Source organism: Amia ocellicauda, chromosome 8 (assembly GCF_036373705.1).
Source record: "Amia ocellicauda isolate fAmiCal2 chromosome 8, fAmiCal2.hap1, whole genome shotgun sequence".
Classification (NCBI taxonomy): domain Eukaryota; kingdom Metazoa; phylum Chordata; class Actinopteri; order Amiiformes; family Amiidae; genus Amia; species Amia ocellicauda.
Window position 1 is genome coordinate 2553620 of NC_089857.1, and position 18015 is coordinate 2571634.

The following is an 18015-nucleotide window of genomic DNA, read 5'->3' on the forward strand; positions in this document are numbered from 1 at the left end:
TTCTTCAAGACTGACAATGTGTACCTGAAGAAGCTGGAGAAGAAAGTGTGTTTCTCCTGCTTGAAGGACTACAAGGAGAGCACTTTCCACCGGGATCTGCTGGTTTACAACGGAAAAAGGCCGGAGCAATCGACCACGACCTCCGACACCGAGACCACCACAGTGAATTCCATCACTTTCCTTAAACCGGCCTCCTCCCTCAGCGAAATATCATCGCATGTGATTGCGCAGCCACGGGATTGCTTTGAAAAGCAGACATTTCCAGGCTATGTAGCTTATAGTTTTAAAATTGATCTTGCTTTGTCCACACCGATTTGGGTTAAAAATTAATTAATACAGACAAAACAAAAACCCTCCGTTTGAAAACGAAGAATGTATATTGCATATAGTTTTTAAAGTATGAACATAAAATACAAAAATAAAATTCAGTATTTTCAGTATATTTTTTTACGACTGCCCAATGTTTGTTGCACCAACTCCCGCAGTTAACGATATATTGAGAGAAAACTGTATCAGAAATGTATTCTTCCTTGTATGTATGTTTCCTTAATTAATGTATTAATTGACCATGCATTCCATATTTTTAGTTAGAGTGTTACAAAATCATCTTTAAAATAAACAATTCAGCTATATAGTTTTATTTGCTAAAGGTTTTGTACTCAATTTCGTGATAAAACAAGACAAATTAAGTCGCCCTGGATAAGGGCGTCTGCCAAGAAATAAAAAAAAATAAAATAATAATAATAATTATATAAATACATAATTGTGATTATACCATCATTTAAAACAGTGATTTCTTAATTGTAGTTTCGTTTCTGTAGTTGCAGAAAATAACGAAAATGCATCCATATGAATTATAAAATACAATAAAATTTGTCCTTAAAAACAATTTTGTATGAAAAGCACTTAGTATGCGTGTGTCAGAAAACGTGTGAATCTGTGCTAGAGAGACAAATACAGACGGATCTTGTATTGTGAATACTTCACATTTAGATTTGGTATATATGCTACCCTGCTCTATGCCATGTTTTATAAGATGCACTTGCAACCATAGCCAACAAAGCACACTAACCAATTTATATGGGATATTACCCATAATCCAGCCTAGTGGGACACATTTCATCTCATCCATTACACAGGTACGGGAGAAATAACTTCAAATAGACACACATCACAAAAAAAAAAGCAATTAAACAAAGGTAAAAAAGAAAACCACTCTAAAGTATAATGTCCGTTCCTTTATATGTTTATATAGGCTACAGTATTTGTTTTGGTGCCAGAACATATGTATTCACTATATAGTCATTTTCTCATGATTTTGCACCTGTTAGTATCGTGTCTATCTTGACCTGTATTTCCTCATAATATTTCTCCACCCTGTACCGCCTGGGATACTTAAACCCAAATATAAATTAACAGACGCCCTTCCAGTGTGACTTACACTTGTCACAATATATCACATTATTGTTACATTCAATGTCAGCAAACTAAGCTTTTATCTCATTGAATATCAAGATCTTATTGAAAATATATTTTAAGAATCAAACCAACATTGTAATGTTTTATAGTATTGCAGATATGATTGGTTTAAAGTAACATTGACTAAATACAAAATCCATTCCTCTACTTGATGATGTTTAGTCATGTGTTGAAGAAATGCATGAAGCACAACAAAACAAACAAACGTATATTAGGGAACTAATTTAGACACATCATGCTCTTAAACCAGTGTAAAATGTATGTATTTGCAAATGACAAATATATTAACAATTTCCAACCGATAACTTTAACACAGCTCAAGGAAACAAACAAACAAAACTACAAGGCCTAACACTTCAATAAGTGATTTGGAATCTCTAGCACAGCCAAGATGTGTCCGAATGTGGCAGTCATTCCAGTCGCCCATCAGGTCTCCTCATCAGTTTGTCCGCACCACCCCCCCAACTCTTAATTTTGTTTGCAAACCACGCCCCAGCATACACTCTTCAGTTGGACCCAGTGGTTTAAATTTCTGGCTACACCAGTGCTTGGAAAAGCCTGGCTTTGGGAATAGTTATCTGAGGAGACAGCCCTATTATACACAATGGTAATGTCAGTAGATTATAGGTACTGGAATGTCCTTATATGACCCATGCTGTCACACAGGGTTGAATAGTACACTGGCTGCCTCTGTTGGGGCAGTGTGAGGCACCTGGTTATTGAAGCTCTCTACACCTGCTCCTCCTCATCAACCCTCGTCTTGTAGGAACACTTTGTCTGCTGGTTTTCGTTCCAACTGAGCTCTTTATAAAACCCTCAATGGAACTAATCATTGTCTCATTTCAATCTTGCCAGTTATTTTCAGCTCTTAAAAGGGCAGGAGCACAAGCCCCACCCTGGGGTCTATCTGTGCACATGCCGATGACATATACCAGTCCATTGGATTAAGGTTTAACAGGGCCCACAGTGCAAATGAATCTGTTATGGTGACATCACTCCACCTAATTTGGGAGAATTTTCAGACCAGGACCAGTATTTGGCACAGTGGGTTTATTGCTTTGCTGCTGAGGCTGTGCAGATGGTGAGCGGAGTCTGACAGCACACACTACACTTGACAATCTTGTGTTAACAATACAGGTGTCCTGTACTGAATACCGGAGAATATTTTCTTAAACATACACACTATTACACATACACATTCACTTTTTCATCAACATGTTTCTTTTGGGCAAGTGCATTTGATCAGTCATAAGAACACTGATCATGGCGGGAAAAGGATAAAACGTTGATCCACCAATCCTGCTCCAAAATGTGTATCAAAAAATAATAAACCCGCCCACATCAGATCACATGATAGTGTTACTAGTGTTAGTACAGTAACAGAAACATTTGATTTTTCTCAAAACGTGGAAATACTTTATTTACACATTTACAATTATAGACAGTTTATATACAAATTCTGATGTTGCTATGGTATGCACAGTGCGTACTTGGCGTACAGCTGGGGGTGCCACTTCTCGCATAGCTCTCCAAAATAAAATAATTTAATTAGGCAAAAGAAAAACAACTGTGCATTGCAGAGGCAAATGCCAGATAATCTCCCCCTCTCTCTCACACCAGGGTCCCAGTCATAGAAGTGTGCAGTATTCGGTGTGATGGCTGTCGACCCACTGCTGGTACGAAGACAGACTGCGTAGGTAATACTCCTTCGGCCACCTGTGCCACTCCACCCACTTTTGCTCCTCCTCTGAAATGCAACAGGCAGAAATGTGTGACAATATGAACCACACACACACACACACACACTTTGTGCTTTTATATTATTCTAATTATATTCTCTATTCTTATTTTGCATTCCATTCCCTGTATTTTAAGTCATCCTTGTTATTGCACAATCCGCTTATTAAAGACTGGAGCTGCCAGTGATACTCCTCAAGTTCCAGCTTCACTGGGCTGCATTTATTGCCCAGTATAGGCACTCCAGCAGGGGAAGTGACCCAGAGCAGTTATTAGAATAACATGAAAGGGAGTCTTATTCTCCTATGTGCAAGGCCCAAGTTCATTTATGGCTCAGAAAACCGTCCCGTCCTCCCAGGGTCTGGCATCAATCTTGGTTAAGAGCAAACTCAGCTGCTACACATTTATTTCTTGTGATTAAAAACAACTTTATCCACATTTTTATATATACAATGAGTGTGTCAATTGTATTCTATATGGTTGACTTTCAACTCTTTGGTTGATATTCATTTTAAATCTTGGAGCACAGGAAACTAAATGTACAAATGCATCAATAAATCATTCACTCAATTATAAAATGCATAAGATGACAAATCTGTCCATTAGGTCTGACTCAAGACCCCCCCACCCAACTCTGAGCTGAGCTGAACTGGTGCTTTCGCCATCCCAACATTTCTTACCAGTGAGGTACAGGAAGTCATCTCTCTGTTTGAAGATCAGAAAGTTACTGGCGATGAAATGAAGGAGCCAGGTGGCTAACTGTTGTGAGTTGTGCCGCTAAGGAGCACAGAAAACAAAACCGCAAATCAACCAATATGACAAGTTTAACCGTTCGGTAGGAAATATAGAATCTTGATACAGCCTGATTTTATGCAGTTGCCCTTCTGCAATTCACTATGCAAAAAATACTGTCATCAATGAAAGTCACAGCATATAATGCCTCTTTACCAACACATATTTGTTCTTTTCATGATGTTATTTTGCATGTACATTTCCATTCATATAGCAACTTCATGATAATTTGTTACAGTACTGACCTTGTGTTATAACATTACCACAATACAGTGAGGGAAAAAAGTATTTGATCCCCTGCTGATTTTGTACGTTTGCCCACTGACAAAGAAATGATCAGTCTATCATTTTAATGGTAGGTGTATTTTAACAGTGAGAGACAGAATAACAACAAATAATCCAGAAAAACACATTTCAAAAAAAGTTATAAATTGATTTGCATGTTAAATGAGGGAAATAAGTATTTGACCCCTTCGACTTGACTTGGTGGCAAAACCCTTGTTGGCAATCACAGAGGTCAGACGTTTCTTGTAGTTGGCCACCAGCTTTGCACACATCTCAGGAGGGATTTTGTCCCACTCCTCTTTGCAGATCCTCTCCAAGTCATTAAGGTTTCCAGGCTGACGTGTGGCAACTCGAATCTTCAGCTCCCTACACAGATTTTCTATGGGATTAAGGTCTGGAGACTGGCTAGGCCACTCCAGGACCTTAATGCGTTTCTTCTTGAGCCACTTCTCTGTTGCCTTGGCTGTGTGTTTTGGGTCATTGTCATGCTGGAATACTCATCCACGACCCATTTTCAATGCCCTGGCCGAGGGAAGGAGGTTCTCACCCAAGATTTGACGGTACATGGCCCCGTCCATCGTCCCTTTGATGCGGTGCAGTTGTCCTGTCCCCTTAGCAGAAAAACACCCTCAAAGTATTATGTTTCCACCTCCATGTTTGACGGTGGGAATGGTGTTCTTGGGGTCATTCCTCCTCCTCCAAACACGGCGAGTTGAGTTGATGCCAAAGAGCTCGATTTTGGGCTCATCTGACCACAACACTTTCACCCAGTTCTCCTCTGAATCATTCAGATGTTGGCAAACTTCAGACGGGCCTGTACATGTGCTTTCTTGAGCAGGGGGACCTTGCAGGCGCTGTAGGATTTCAGTCCTTCACGGCATAGTGTGTTACCAATTGTTTTCTTGGTGACTATGGTCCCAGCTGCCTTGAGATCATTAACAAGATCCTCCCATGTAGTTCTGGGCTGATTCCTCACCGTTCTCATGATCATTGAAACTCCACGAGGAGCCCCAGACCGAGGGAGACTGACAGTTATTTTGCGTTTCTTTCAAATACTTTTTTCCCCTCACTATATGGAAATCACGTTATATTGCATATAATACCGCCAATATATTTTCCTAAATATTTCTACAATCCCCCCACCCCCCCAATCCCCATCCGTTTCTCTTACCTGGGCCCTCCTGAGAAGGGTGACTATATTTAGGCTGGTGGTGAGCAGCTTCCTGCTGGGCATGCTCTCCAGGTACTTGCACACACACGCCTCACACAAGTGCTGCAAGCGGGTCAGCTGGTACATATCCGCAAACACCAATAAAGACATGGCCTGCTGGAGACTATCTGGGGGGAAATCAGGAGGGAGGAGAGTTGGCCAGTTTTTTTCTACCATTGCTTCTGTAACACTTTTAAAACCATGTCAATCTTGTGAAAAACTACTGCTAAGTGTTTAATGCCATTCTCGTTTGCATGTGTAGTGGAATTCCTTTAAATTGATATTACCAAATACAGAAATTTGCATTTATCCCTTGTTAAAACACTTACAAAACTCCGTCATCTAACCAAAATACAGTCTGTTCAACACACACATCTTCCTTCCAGAAGGAATGATTTTAAAGAGACACTTTTTTTCTACAGAACATAGTGTACGGTTGTACAAATATCAATGTTTATAAGCCAAAATTGTACATGCATTAAATAGAGGTGTCTGCCAAATCAATAACACAGACTATATTACTCTACAGTTCACCCACCTGGACAGCATGCATCGGTGTAAATGTATTCCAGGTAAGACAGGAAGGTCTCTCTGGAGGTGCCAAGGAAGGAAAACTCACTACGGCTGGCCTCCACATATTTCCCATTGAACATTATGGCCATCAACTTGCAGCGCACTGAGAGGACTGCCCTGTGGGCTGGAACAGGCGTGCCTGGAGAGAGTAATAGACATAGATATTCAGACACAGAGGCGAGCACTGACTATGCACTGTTTTAAGCAGACCTAGCAGGTCAATATGTTGCTGACCCTCAAGCATGAACACGATGTCTGAGAACACTGGGCTGTTGAGGAACCTGCCCAGAGAGATGGGGTCCTGCTGGGGGATCCTAGGGGGCCCATGGTCATTTGAGCACTGTTGGGGAGATGGAGGGGAGAGAAGAGAGTCAACAATATGATTATCAGTTTCAGACAGCATTTGAATCATGCCATTGTAGGCTACAGTGTTTTGAGATCAGTTCCTTCTTGCGAAAAGCACTTAAAAATTCTATACATTTATTTTTCCCCCCATTACAATACAAGTGTAGTTGTGATTGCAGCACCAGTTACTCCCACAAGGAAAAGCTGTTCTTTTCTGTTGGAACAGCATTTCCCAACATTCAGAAAATGGGCAAATGCTGATCTTGCCTGTGTACCATCCGTTACATTTATTTTAGATTTACACAGAAAACCACACCCCATTTTTGCATCACTGCAACCCTAAGGTAGGGAACCCCTGCTGTAGAACATCATACCTCTTCATTACAGAGAAGTCGTCTTACAGTCTGCAGCAGCTCACACACCTCCTGTACACTCCCCAGCTTTTTCTCCACAGAGGACTGCAGCTCCTTCCACTGATAGGCTCCTGCAGCACAGGAATATAGAGGGAATAAGCTCTGATAGCAACAACCCAGGGGCTGTACATCTCAGCTACCACTCATATACATTCCAGAGAGGCGTGACATGTTTGTGTCAGCATTGGAACAGTGTGGCAGAGTGGTTAAGGCTCTGGAAACAACGGGAAGGATTGCAGGTTGAAATCCTGCCTGACGCTGCTGCTGTAGTACTCTACCACAAAGACACTTGCCCCAGTAAAAATTAATGTTAAACATGTGGCTGAAAGAGTAAAGCAGAGGAAGGGGAAGGCAAGAGGAGAGGAAAGTCTGTGTGGCACTGCTCATGCATGTCTGCCACCCCTTGCTTACTCCTAAGAGAGTTCAGGAGTCTGGATCTCCATGAAAACAGCACAGCAGCAGGAGAAAAAAAAAAAGATTGCTAAAACATTCAGATTTATATTGATATGCATCCTCTGCTTCACTAGAGGTGGGGCACACAGAAGTCTGTCGCTCTTTCAGTGCCTTTTGCAGGACTTGCACATTACATTGAGATTGATGCCCAAGAAACAAGGTTATCATTTCTTGATTATTAATTAATTCTCTCTCTCTCTCATGCAGATAATTGGCTGACATGCAGGCAGTTGAGTGGGGAGGTGGGCTGATGGGATTGTCATACCTGCATAGAGAAACTGCAGCATCTCAGGCAGGCAGCAGGACAGCAGGGGGTCCTTCATGAGGACCCGGGATGGGGGGCATCCATTACTCCTGTGTGTGCTGTCGCTCACTGAGATGAGACTGAGTGGAGCCCTCAATGTGGAGGGCAGACAAGAGCCAGGCATCACCTCCCCTTCTCCCCCCAGCAACTGTAGGAAGACAGGGCTGACAGAGCAGAGGACCACCCTGTGTGCCCAGCCTAGCACATCCCCCCCAGCCTCCGCGTAGAATGCCACATCCACAAACTGCTGGTCCTCTAGAAGGCGCTGCCAGTCCAGGCTGCAGCTAGACTCCTCCACCTTCACCCCCGGCAGCTTGTCTAAGGAAAAGCACAGGTCAGCACTTACAGACATGGTACACACACTCTCTCATTCAACAGTTTTATTACACTTATCGTTTCAAAGCAGCACACACAGACATGCAAAACCTCGTCATACATGCTTCCCCTAGGCGTTATTGTCCACAGAATTGTTAACTTGCACTGTTATGTTGACAACTACATTAATTCCTAAAGCCAGATGACATGCCCTCTCCACGAACGGTTTACCTTAGCTCCTATGTCTTTAAAATTAGAAGGCACCACATTATGCTAAACTCAGAAAAGACACAGGTTTAATTTCTGGGACTTTCTTCGAGCTAAAACTACACTGTTCATTTGAGATGGCTTTAATGTCGGCTGCAGTGAAACCACACAAAGTGCTGAAAGGATTTTTAATTCAGATCTTTCCTTCAACTCGCAGCTCGAAAGCGTGTCTAGAGCAGCACACTTTCAGCTTAGAAATCTTGCAAATTTAAGATGCATTAATTTCTCTGCATCCTGCAGAGTGAGTAAGCATGCCTTTGCATCACGATAACAGTATTGCAAGTCAGTATTATTGGGAAGCCCCACATGTACTCCATCCACATGTTAGTTCAAAATGGCACTGCAAGGCATTAAACTAAAACAAACTGAATCACATTACTCTGGTACTAACACCACTACATGAGCAGCCTTCCATACCAATAGACCAGGGGTTTCCAATCCTGGTCGTTCGGGGTCCCCTACCTGGTTGTTTATTGTTAGACCTCAGTTCACAATTACTTAATTGAAGTAACAATCTGCTTAGATTTGACTTTTTAAAATGTGTAAAAGTTATTTCATAAGTTCTTTATGCAATTCTATACTTAACGTAAACCCCCTGCTGTTTAAAATAATTAACTGGGTACAGCAGGGCAAAACTGATACCAAAACTCGATGAACAAGTCCGTCTCGAACGCCTGTCCTACTCCACCTTCAAGAGTGACCAACGGCAACTGCCCATTAGCATACAAGGTCACAATGGAGCCCTCACCCCTCTCCCATATTTGCTCCCACACCCATGAATCTCATTAACTCAACCTGCCTAACATGCTTTTGGGAGGGGCATCTCCTCACTCATCTTTATCAATAGCTTTTGAGATGCTATTGATACAAGGCTGGGACACAGACCATCTCTTCACCAACCTTTTGTTGTGCTATTGATACCAGAGACCCCCAGCCCTCAGGCAACCAAGTCCAGTTTCTGTGAATCAGCATACCGCTCAAGAGCATTTATGTAGGACTTGTATTAACTGTAGATTTCTTATGCACTTATGAAATTTTGAACTCATAATTGTATTACGGTTTTGATCTGTAATTGTATACTGTATTGCACTTTTGTAATGCGCTTATATTTTGTAAATCACCCTGGATAAGGCCGTCTGCTAAGAAATCATACAATAAATGTAGACTGGAATTTACCCAGTTTCAGTTTTATTCCTCACAGATATAATGCATTATAAACACTATTGCCCAGAAAACTGCAAGTTCTGTAAACCAAACAAAAATCGTTAAAGGAATATATCCAATTAAAATATTTATTTAAAAATCAGAGCAGCATCAACCTGCAAACTCGCCAAAAAGAAGCCTGGAATGACTTGCTCTGGCACAGATAAGCCTTTACCTTTTGGCCTACCTGGAACACTTAGGCATTATTTACACTATTAAATAAGGATTGATTGATTGATTGATGCCAAAGGAGCAGCCCTTCAGCTGAGCTGCCCCTGTATAACTCAGAGACTGTGCATGTCATGCATACTATTTGTTGCGTGTTTTTGATTATTAAGTCACACATTACCAACCATGTTACAAACTGCCATTGAATAAGGTCAGAGTACATTAGAAAAGCATCGTTTTTAATGTTTGGGGATTACAGTGGTTCGGTAGGTGGCCTACCGCAAATTAGTGTATATCCAAAGTATTTGTCTCGCATTACACCTAATTACCTATAACACCAAACCCACTTACAATTTCAAATGATGTCCAAGATTTAGTAGTTTAATTGGGGACATCTGTTATAATGAAGCCCTCCAGGTTTAATGTGCATTGCAGTAGCTCCAGTCCACACTGAACTCACCTGGTTTTGACAGCGTGGGCTTTGTCGGGTCAGGGATTTCCCTCCTAATCTTCGGAGGAGTGTCTCCCTGCACAAACACAGCAAATAGAGGTTTAGAGGACAGTTCTCTTTTCTTTCCCATCCCCTCAAAAAACAAACATCACTTCTGATGACAGTGAACACTGAATTCACACTCAGACTTGACAAACTGGTTTCCACATCCTGAATTGAATTCTTCAAAACGATGATTCTATATGTCTTTGTATTTAACCCAAACATGTTATTGATTGTGACAAAGATTCCTAACATTGCATAATTACCCATCCACAATTAGAAAAATCAATGGCAATGCTTGTCTGGAGAACAAAAAATAAAACTAACCGTAAAGGGAGCCACCCCAGTTAGTCTGTGGAGAGACAAATTATACAGGAACACAAAGGAGTAGTGCAAAAAGCTTTATTCCCCCAAAATATATACAATACAAATAAAAACAACATTGCAATGAAGGGGGGGGGGGCAGGAGGCGGAAGAGGAAAAGAAAACAAAAGTCAGCAGGATGCACAGAATAAAGTATACTCAGGACCCTCTGTAATCAAAACTAAATGAAAGACTACATTCAACTAAACAGCTTCAGGTACATACTGAAGGGACTTCTCTACTAAATTATCCAGCACCCTAATATTGGTGCTGGCAGACTACCTCCTCCCTACTCAAATCAAAAGAAAATAAAGTTGACTTAACTCTACACATTAACTTAGTGACTTTAAAATTCACAAATTGTAGAAGTCTATTCAATTCCACCGATAGCTCAGTTTTCAACTAATTACCAATATTCTCCCCATTAGTAAAACTTGACCTCGCCTGCCCCTTTAAAAATAATACCATCGGGGTGCGCACCCCTTTAATTACCAACATTGCGAACACAGATCAAAGTAGTAAGTAAACTCCTGTAAACTTAAAAACAATACAAATAAATAAAGACATGAAAACATGAATCTGCGTTGTTATTCGTACAGGACTTAAACAGTAACACAAACTGAACATAACGAAGTGACTGCTGGTGGTTTAGATCGGCTCCGTGATTAACGACTTGTACAGTCAATGAGAATCAGGCGCAGATGAGGATCACATCCATCCATGATGTTCAGCCTTTCTATTACAAATGACTTGCATGGGCTTGTTTGATTACATTAAACCTAATGAAAACGTTTAAAAAGCTACTAGTTTTAAATACCCTACCTGTATAATGGCCCCCGAAGTTCAAATATGACTTAGGCACGCAAATGTGTTCATACATATTCATTATTTAATATGGAGAACTATGTATTTCCCACAAAAATATTAAGCTATTTTTTAATAAATTGAAAAACAATATGTAGGCTATGCAATTGCGACAGAGTTAAATACTTGGGGTCTATGGCTACATTTTGGGGTTTGTGGCACCCAAGAAACCGCGCACAAGTTCTGCGTTTTGCCCTGGACACAGGGAGTCACACAATGTGCCGCAACAGCCAACATGAAAGTGCACAACCCAGTCGGTCTCCTTTGTCCCCAGGCATCTCTTTAAGAAGACCTGCTTTTAAAATGCTTATTTATCAAAGCCTAAGCCCCCCGGTAACAAGCCCAAATATACACAATGTTAAAGTTAAACCATCAAATTCATTTTAAAAGTTAAAACGTGAATTCTGTCCTTTTACTTTTCCCAACCAGCGCCCTCTGGCACGGAGGTCAAGACGCAGCTGCAGGTATGGCGGCGCCACAGGTAACAGCACAGCGAGCAGACACGACAGATCCTGTCCTCACTATTTCTATATCTAATCTAATATCTATATCTAATATCTGGACACAATTCAAACCCACTTTCTCTGTCTGTCTGTGTGCGAGTGCAGTGGCATCATTGTTCCGGTGTGTTCGGTCCCCATCCTCAATGCAACACGGCTTTTTTTTTGTCCAAACTAGTTTAATTTCAAATCAATCTAATGAATTGACAGATTTGAGATTGTAGCCTAAATAAATGTTATTTTATTTTTTGAACTGGCACTTACCTGCCATGTGAAACCGTCCCATTCACACATTATCATTGTTGGTGTTGTTTGTTTGATCTGACCTCTACGATGCAAACTGAAAAACTAGTCCCTGTCACCTAAAGGAGGTCTTTTTTAAGGGGGCTCTCTTTTTTATCCAAATGGGCGTGTTTCTGGGTGGTGTCTTGTCATTGGTTGTTTAAATTAGGATGTCGAATACTTACACCATGATCGGTGTAAATAAATATATATATATATGAAAATAAGAAATTTGATCAACCGAAGTACCATGATGGATGTGGAGTGATGTAATAGAAAAATCTATTAAAACAAATATTTTCAAAGCTACCCACAATATTCCGCTGTGATGACAAACGTATTTCTTCCTCCTGATTGGTCAAGTCCAAAGATCCTTCTCATTGGTCAAGTGTTCGTTCGGATTGGTCACAAACCAAACAATGCCGGCCGGCCTCCTTTAGTGTCTTCGTATTGGTCAACCAAAAAACGAAATGTGTTTCTCCTATTTGACATTTTCAACGGTTCCAAAAAGACAAATTATATTTTATTTCTACAAAACACACGCCTGGCTTTATGTAAAATATGTCTATGCCAACAAAACAATAGTATCCAGATACTACCACTAAACTGTGATTTGTATAAATATTTCCAAAGGAAGGCTGGCCCGTGTGGTCCAACAGACTACTGTGGCTCAAATTGCTGAAAAAGTGAATGCTGGTTCTGATAGAAAGGTGTCAGAACACACAGTGCATCGCAGTTTGTTGCGTATGGGGCTGCGTAGCTGCAGACCAGTCAGGGTGCCCATGCTGACCCCTGTCTACTGCCGAAAGTGCCTACAATGGGCATGTGAGCATCAGAACTGGACAACGGAGCAATGGAAGAAGGTGGCCTGGTCTGATGAATCATGAGTTGAAGGTGTTGACTTGGCCTCCAAATTCCCCAGATCTCAATCCAATCGAGCATCTGTGGGATGTGCTGGACAAACGAGTCCGACCCATGGAGGCCCAACCTTACAGGACTTAAAGGATCTGCTGCTAACGTCTTGGTGCCAGATACCACAGCACACCTTCAGAGGTCTAGTGGAGTCCATGCCTCGACGGGTCAGGGTTTTGGTTTTGGTGAGGGAGACCTACACAATATTAGGCAGGTGGTCATAATGTTTATCAAGCAATTAGACCTACAGGTGCTTTACATCAGATAAACTGTAAAATCGTTAACATGACAAAACAAATTCACCCAGTCAACAGCAAACATTAAAAAGTACAAGACTCAATTGAATATACTTTTGAGGAAAAGCTATATCGGTAAATCTAATCAATCAAACCCTAGTGAAATGTGTATTTCATATGCACATACTTAATAGACGGCGGTGTAGCAAATAGCACAAATTCTTCAAACTACAGTTCATAAAACACAATTAACGAACATTTTTACAAAATATATAAGAATCCCATCTTTTATTGCTAGTATCTGAATAGTATTGTTATATTGGCATAGGCATATTTTACATAAAGGCGTGTGTGTTTGTTTTTGTCCTCAGGATGAATTGCAGATTATGCCAATTATCGAAAAGGAAGATCAAATGCGAGAACCAATTAAAAAACATTTATGTTGACCAAACCTATAATGAGCTCTGCTTTGTTTGGTTTGTAACCAATCAGATCGAGACGTATACATTTGACCAATGATAATGATTTCGGTACTTGACCAATCATACCACGTGATACCTTCCTCATCCAAGCCAATATTGTTTGCGCGCGTTATGGGATGAGGTTCCAGCAAAGTGTAAAAACCTTTTTTTTTTTATGCTTTTATATTGCTTATTATTTGTACTTGTTTTTAAGTTGTTGGTATCTTCATCTCTATGTTAAATAAATCATAATTTGGAGTTTGTTTTGACCATGCGACGAACTTACGGCAAACTTTAAAGCACTTTTTTGTGTTTTGTAAATGCTTTTCTTAACCAGTTTATCAGAGATATATACAAACACGAGGAACTTACTCTAAATAACAAGAAAGTAAACTTTATACACAGTCAGGTGTATTTTCTTGCTTCCAAAATAAGTCAAAAGACTCCAAAAAGGTTTGGGCTTTCTTATTTTTACTTCTTTTGGCTCTTTGGTGTTCATATTGCCTCATCTCTATTTTAAATGCATCATAATTTGGAGTTTGATTTGACCACTTAATTTCATTTACAGTTTACAGTTTTGTACAGTTACATCTAATTTGCTTAACTTAAAAATATTTTAGCATAGATGCATTGGTAGAATAAATGACACAGTGTATTTTCCATACTACAGAAAACACATTTAGCATGCATTTCTACTTAAACATCGTGTTAAAACATCATTAACATGATCAATCCTATTATTTATTATTTTGTTTTACTTAATTGGTGAGACAGTACCAAACTGATATCTTTCAAACTTTCTTCCAGTTTATAGTTGCATTCCAACAACATTTTGCAGGGGGAATACTAATATCCGAACATAAATTCCAAATTTGTTTACTGAAATAAGAAATAAAGATGATGTCTGAACAGTATCTGGCCTGCAAACCTCCCTATATTCTCTTTTAGAGGTTATAAAGCCCCTCTGGGAATTGCATCAAAAACTACTCCAAATAATTTAAGAATTCAGATTAATTAAATAATAGACAATCTTTATATGTATAGTCTCACCAATACAATACTATTTTCATTATTATTTAAAATATACATTTTTTTTCATTTACATCTATGTTATCCCAAATACTATATCCATGTGTAGAGAAAATGTGTATATATATTAATGTCCAGTACCTGTTCATGAAAAATATCAAGTTTAAAAGGGATTTTATTCACATCAGACTTCAATAAGAATTCAATATCACCAACCTTCAGAAAGATAAATCTAGGGAATTAATTCCATTTACAGTCTTTATTTTTTATATGCATTTGTATTAGTTTAAGAAAAACATATTTGAAGTCTGAAAATCCAATACATTAAGTCCACCTTGTTCTTTTGTTAGAAAGTATATCTTTCTTTAAATAATGAGGTTTCATTTTCCATATGAAAAGCTCCTTTAATATTAATATATAGGCCTCCTACTGGCGTCCCATCCTGGATGTTTTCCTGCCTTGCGCCCTATGCCTTTCAGGATCGGCTCTGACTTCCCTGTGACCCTCACCAGGATAAGTGGTTTTGAAAATGGATGGATGGATGTAGGCCTCCTGAGGTGCATCTAGTGACAGTAAAATCGCGTTGGGGCACTAGCTGAGCATGTGGACGAGGTGCTGCTGGACCAGTTTTTGATGGGACTTGGAGCTGGACCAGTTCAACAAGAACTCTGAAGGCAGGTAAGACACGATCCTTCAAAATATGTTTTAGCTGCGTTACAGGAAGTGAGGAGCTTGGTAGAGCAGCAAGATTCAGAGGAGACCGCAGGTCTTCCATAGCTGCAGGAAATTATTCATTTTCAGCCCATTTGAATATAACAACCGCAGATTCCTGTTATAAGCTCAAATCATATTAAGAAAACAAACAGATGAGAGATAAAGTATAGACTGATCTAAATACTCCTACAGACTTTCATAATTGTGCATGGCCAGATATAGATAAATCCCTTGAAAACCAAGAAAAACATTTTCTTTTAATTGTTTCAATAATGATCAAAAAGTTCAACCTACTTCTTTCTTCCTGATCTTTACCAATTTTAATTCCAAAATATGGTCTCACCTTTTTAATAGGAATGTCACAGATGTTGCTTAAATCACAATCTTTTAAGGCAAATAATTCATTCTTTTTTAAAATATTTAAATATAATCCATATACAGAGAGGAATCCGAGGACAGTTCTGAGGTCAAATGGCTGGTAAACAACAATGTCAAAGGAGAATCCAAGAGGCTTGGTCAAAGAGGCAGGCAAGAGGTCTGGGATCAGTCAAACAGTGCAGAGAAGGAAATCCAAAAATCGGGAGTCGTGAAGGAGTAGCAAAGGTCGGTAATACAAAGGCAATAAGGAGACAAAAGGCTTGGAATTGATACTTGGCGTAAACAATAATTTGCGAGAAGCAAAGGTCATGAAGGGATGATATACACTCACCTAAAGGATTATTAGGAACACCATACTAATACTGTGTTTGACCCCCTTTCGCCTTCAGAACTGCCTTAATTCTACGTGGCATTGATTCAACACGGTGCTGAAAGCATTCTTTAGAAATGTTGGCCCATATTGATAGGATAGCATCTTGCAGTTGATGGAGATTTGTGGGATGCACATCCAGGGCACGAAGCTCCCGTTCCACCACATCCCAAAGATGCTCTATTGGGTTGAGATCTGGTGACTGTGGGGGCCAGTTTAGTACAGTGAACTCATTGTCATGTTCAAGAAACCAATTTGAAATGATTCGACCTTTGTGACATGGGCAGTGGGAGAATCTGTGGGACTTATTTTTGGTGGTAGATTGTGATTTGTGGGATTAAATGTACTTTAGCATTATAAACATCAAACTTAAAGCGTGATGAAATGTGATTTATGCATTTTACTGCACAGTAGCAATACTGTAACATTTCAATGATGTATTGATTGTATGATGTGGCATGCTTTGGCATGGTGTTCCACTATATACAATTAAGGTTAATTGATTTAATTTGAATGAGGATTAAAGATTCTCATTGTCCAAAATAAAAAGGGACATATTCCAAAAATGATCAAGCTAGTGAAGTGCTATTACTATTGCTTTTATGTATTTGTAAATTCACAATGATCTGTGAAAAATGGAACCTGCATATTTATAATATTTTTTGGGAAGAATGTGTGCCTCGCTTCATTCAGCTTCATATTCTGCAGCAGACTCCCATTAGCAGACTGGAGCTGCACTTGCTCTCCAGACTACAGAGGGGGGATAAGGGGGGAGGTTCAAGGTGGTGGTGATGGGGGTTGTTCTATCTGTCCATGGTTTCTAGATTTTTCTGTACTGCAGTTTGTTTTATGTTTGCTTAATAACTTAATTAAAACCAAAATATAAGTATAAATATTGTTTAAAAAATGCTGTTTAGCTCCTGAGTATACTTTTATATCCCTCATTTATCATTGGCACCCTTTGGCACTTAGCAAAGAATACAAACCAGACTTTAGGCACTCCACCCAAAAATCGAGTAAATCCATACAAATCCATACGAATATGTGCCTACTCCTCATAAAGCCAGATTGACCCAGTCCTTTCTTCATGTTATCTTCAAACATTAAAGCTAACAGTTTTGTATTATTATTTATTAAAGCTATTGGTCTCAAATGTTCTAATTTGAGAGTATCTTGATTAGGCTAAGGATCAATTATAACTTGTTTTAGAGATGCAGGTAATTATCCTAATTCAATATCTTCACAAACATCAAAAATAAGAAATCTATCAGTTGGTTTTTAAATGTTTTACAAAACTCACTCGTAAGCCATCTTCCCAGGGGATTTGGTTGTCCAAATATATAATCGTTAGAATGTTGTTGTATTGGAATTTACAATTTGTGATACAATTTTGTAACATATGTAGAGATTTCTTTAAAAATTTTGTGTAACATGGACATTAATATTGAATTTGTTGAGTGAAGTATATTCAGAATTACTTTTTTCTATATTCTTCCATCCATTTTCATCTCATTCTCATAAATGCCCCATTAGAATTCTCCTCATACGGTGTCTGACTGTAATAATAATGCTTCTTGTCTTGATTACTTTTATATTGTTTTTGAAGATGCTATCCCTTCGTTCTGTGCAAGAAGCTGCCTGCTTCATGGCTCTCAAACTACCCAGCTAACACATTGTGGCAACGTTGTGTTTTATCAGCATAAATTCCTGGAGGGCCATGTGTATGCTGGTTTTTGTTCCAACTGAGTCCTCAATGTGTCTAATTATTTATGAAATTTTAGATATTTAAAAAAAAAACATGCAAGGTATTTTACAGTTGATGGTCTAAAAGTGCATTTGATTCAAGTTACAGTTGCTTATAAAATATCC

General features: G+C 39.4%; 1 protein-coding gene across 1 annotated transcript; it reads right to left on the reverse strand.

Moving 5' to 3' along the window:
- Positions 1 to 2929: 2929 nt before the first annotated feature.
- rhobtb3 (Rho related BTB domain containing 3) lies at positions 2930 to 12104 on the reverse strand. The gene is made up of 9 exons (XM_066711705.1): positions 12029 to 12104; positions 10005 to 10071; positions 7553 to 7909; positions 6796 to 6905; positions 6311 to 6416; positions 6042 to 6215; positions 5465 to 5631; positions 3897 to 3993; positions 2930 to 3226 (listed from the first exon to the last, which is right to left on the reverse strand). The coding sequence occupies exons 1-9, from the start codon at positions 12062 to 12064 to the stop codon at positions 3108 to 3110; spliced, it is 1233 nt and encodes a 410-aa protein (XP_066567802.1). The 5' UTR covers positions 12065 to 12104; the 3' UTR covers positions 2930 to 3107.
- Positions 12105 to 18015: the final 5911 nt, after the last annotated feature.

Bases quoted from the DNA above. Each gene is read 5' to 3' on its own strand.
- rhobtb3 (XM_066711705.1), bottom strand. From the start codon at position 12,064: ATGATAATGTGTGAATGGGACGGTTTCACATGGCAG. The intron at 6,417-6,795 runs GTATGATGTTCT...TCTCCCCAACAG, and splicing joins GACTTCTCTGTAATGAAGAG to TGCTCAAATGACCATGGGCC. The intron at 3,994-5,464 runs GTAAGAGAAACG...TGTGCTCCTTAG, and splicing joins CCCTTCTCAGGAGGGCCCAG to CGGCACAACTCACAACAGTT.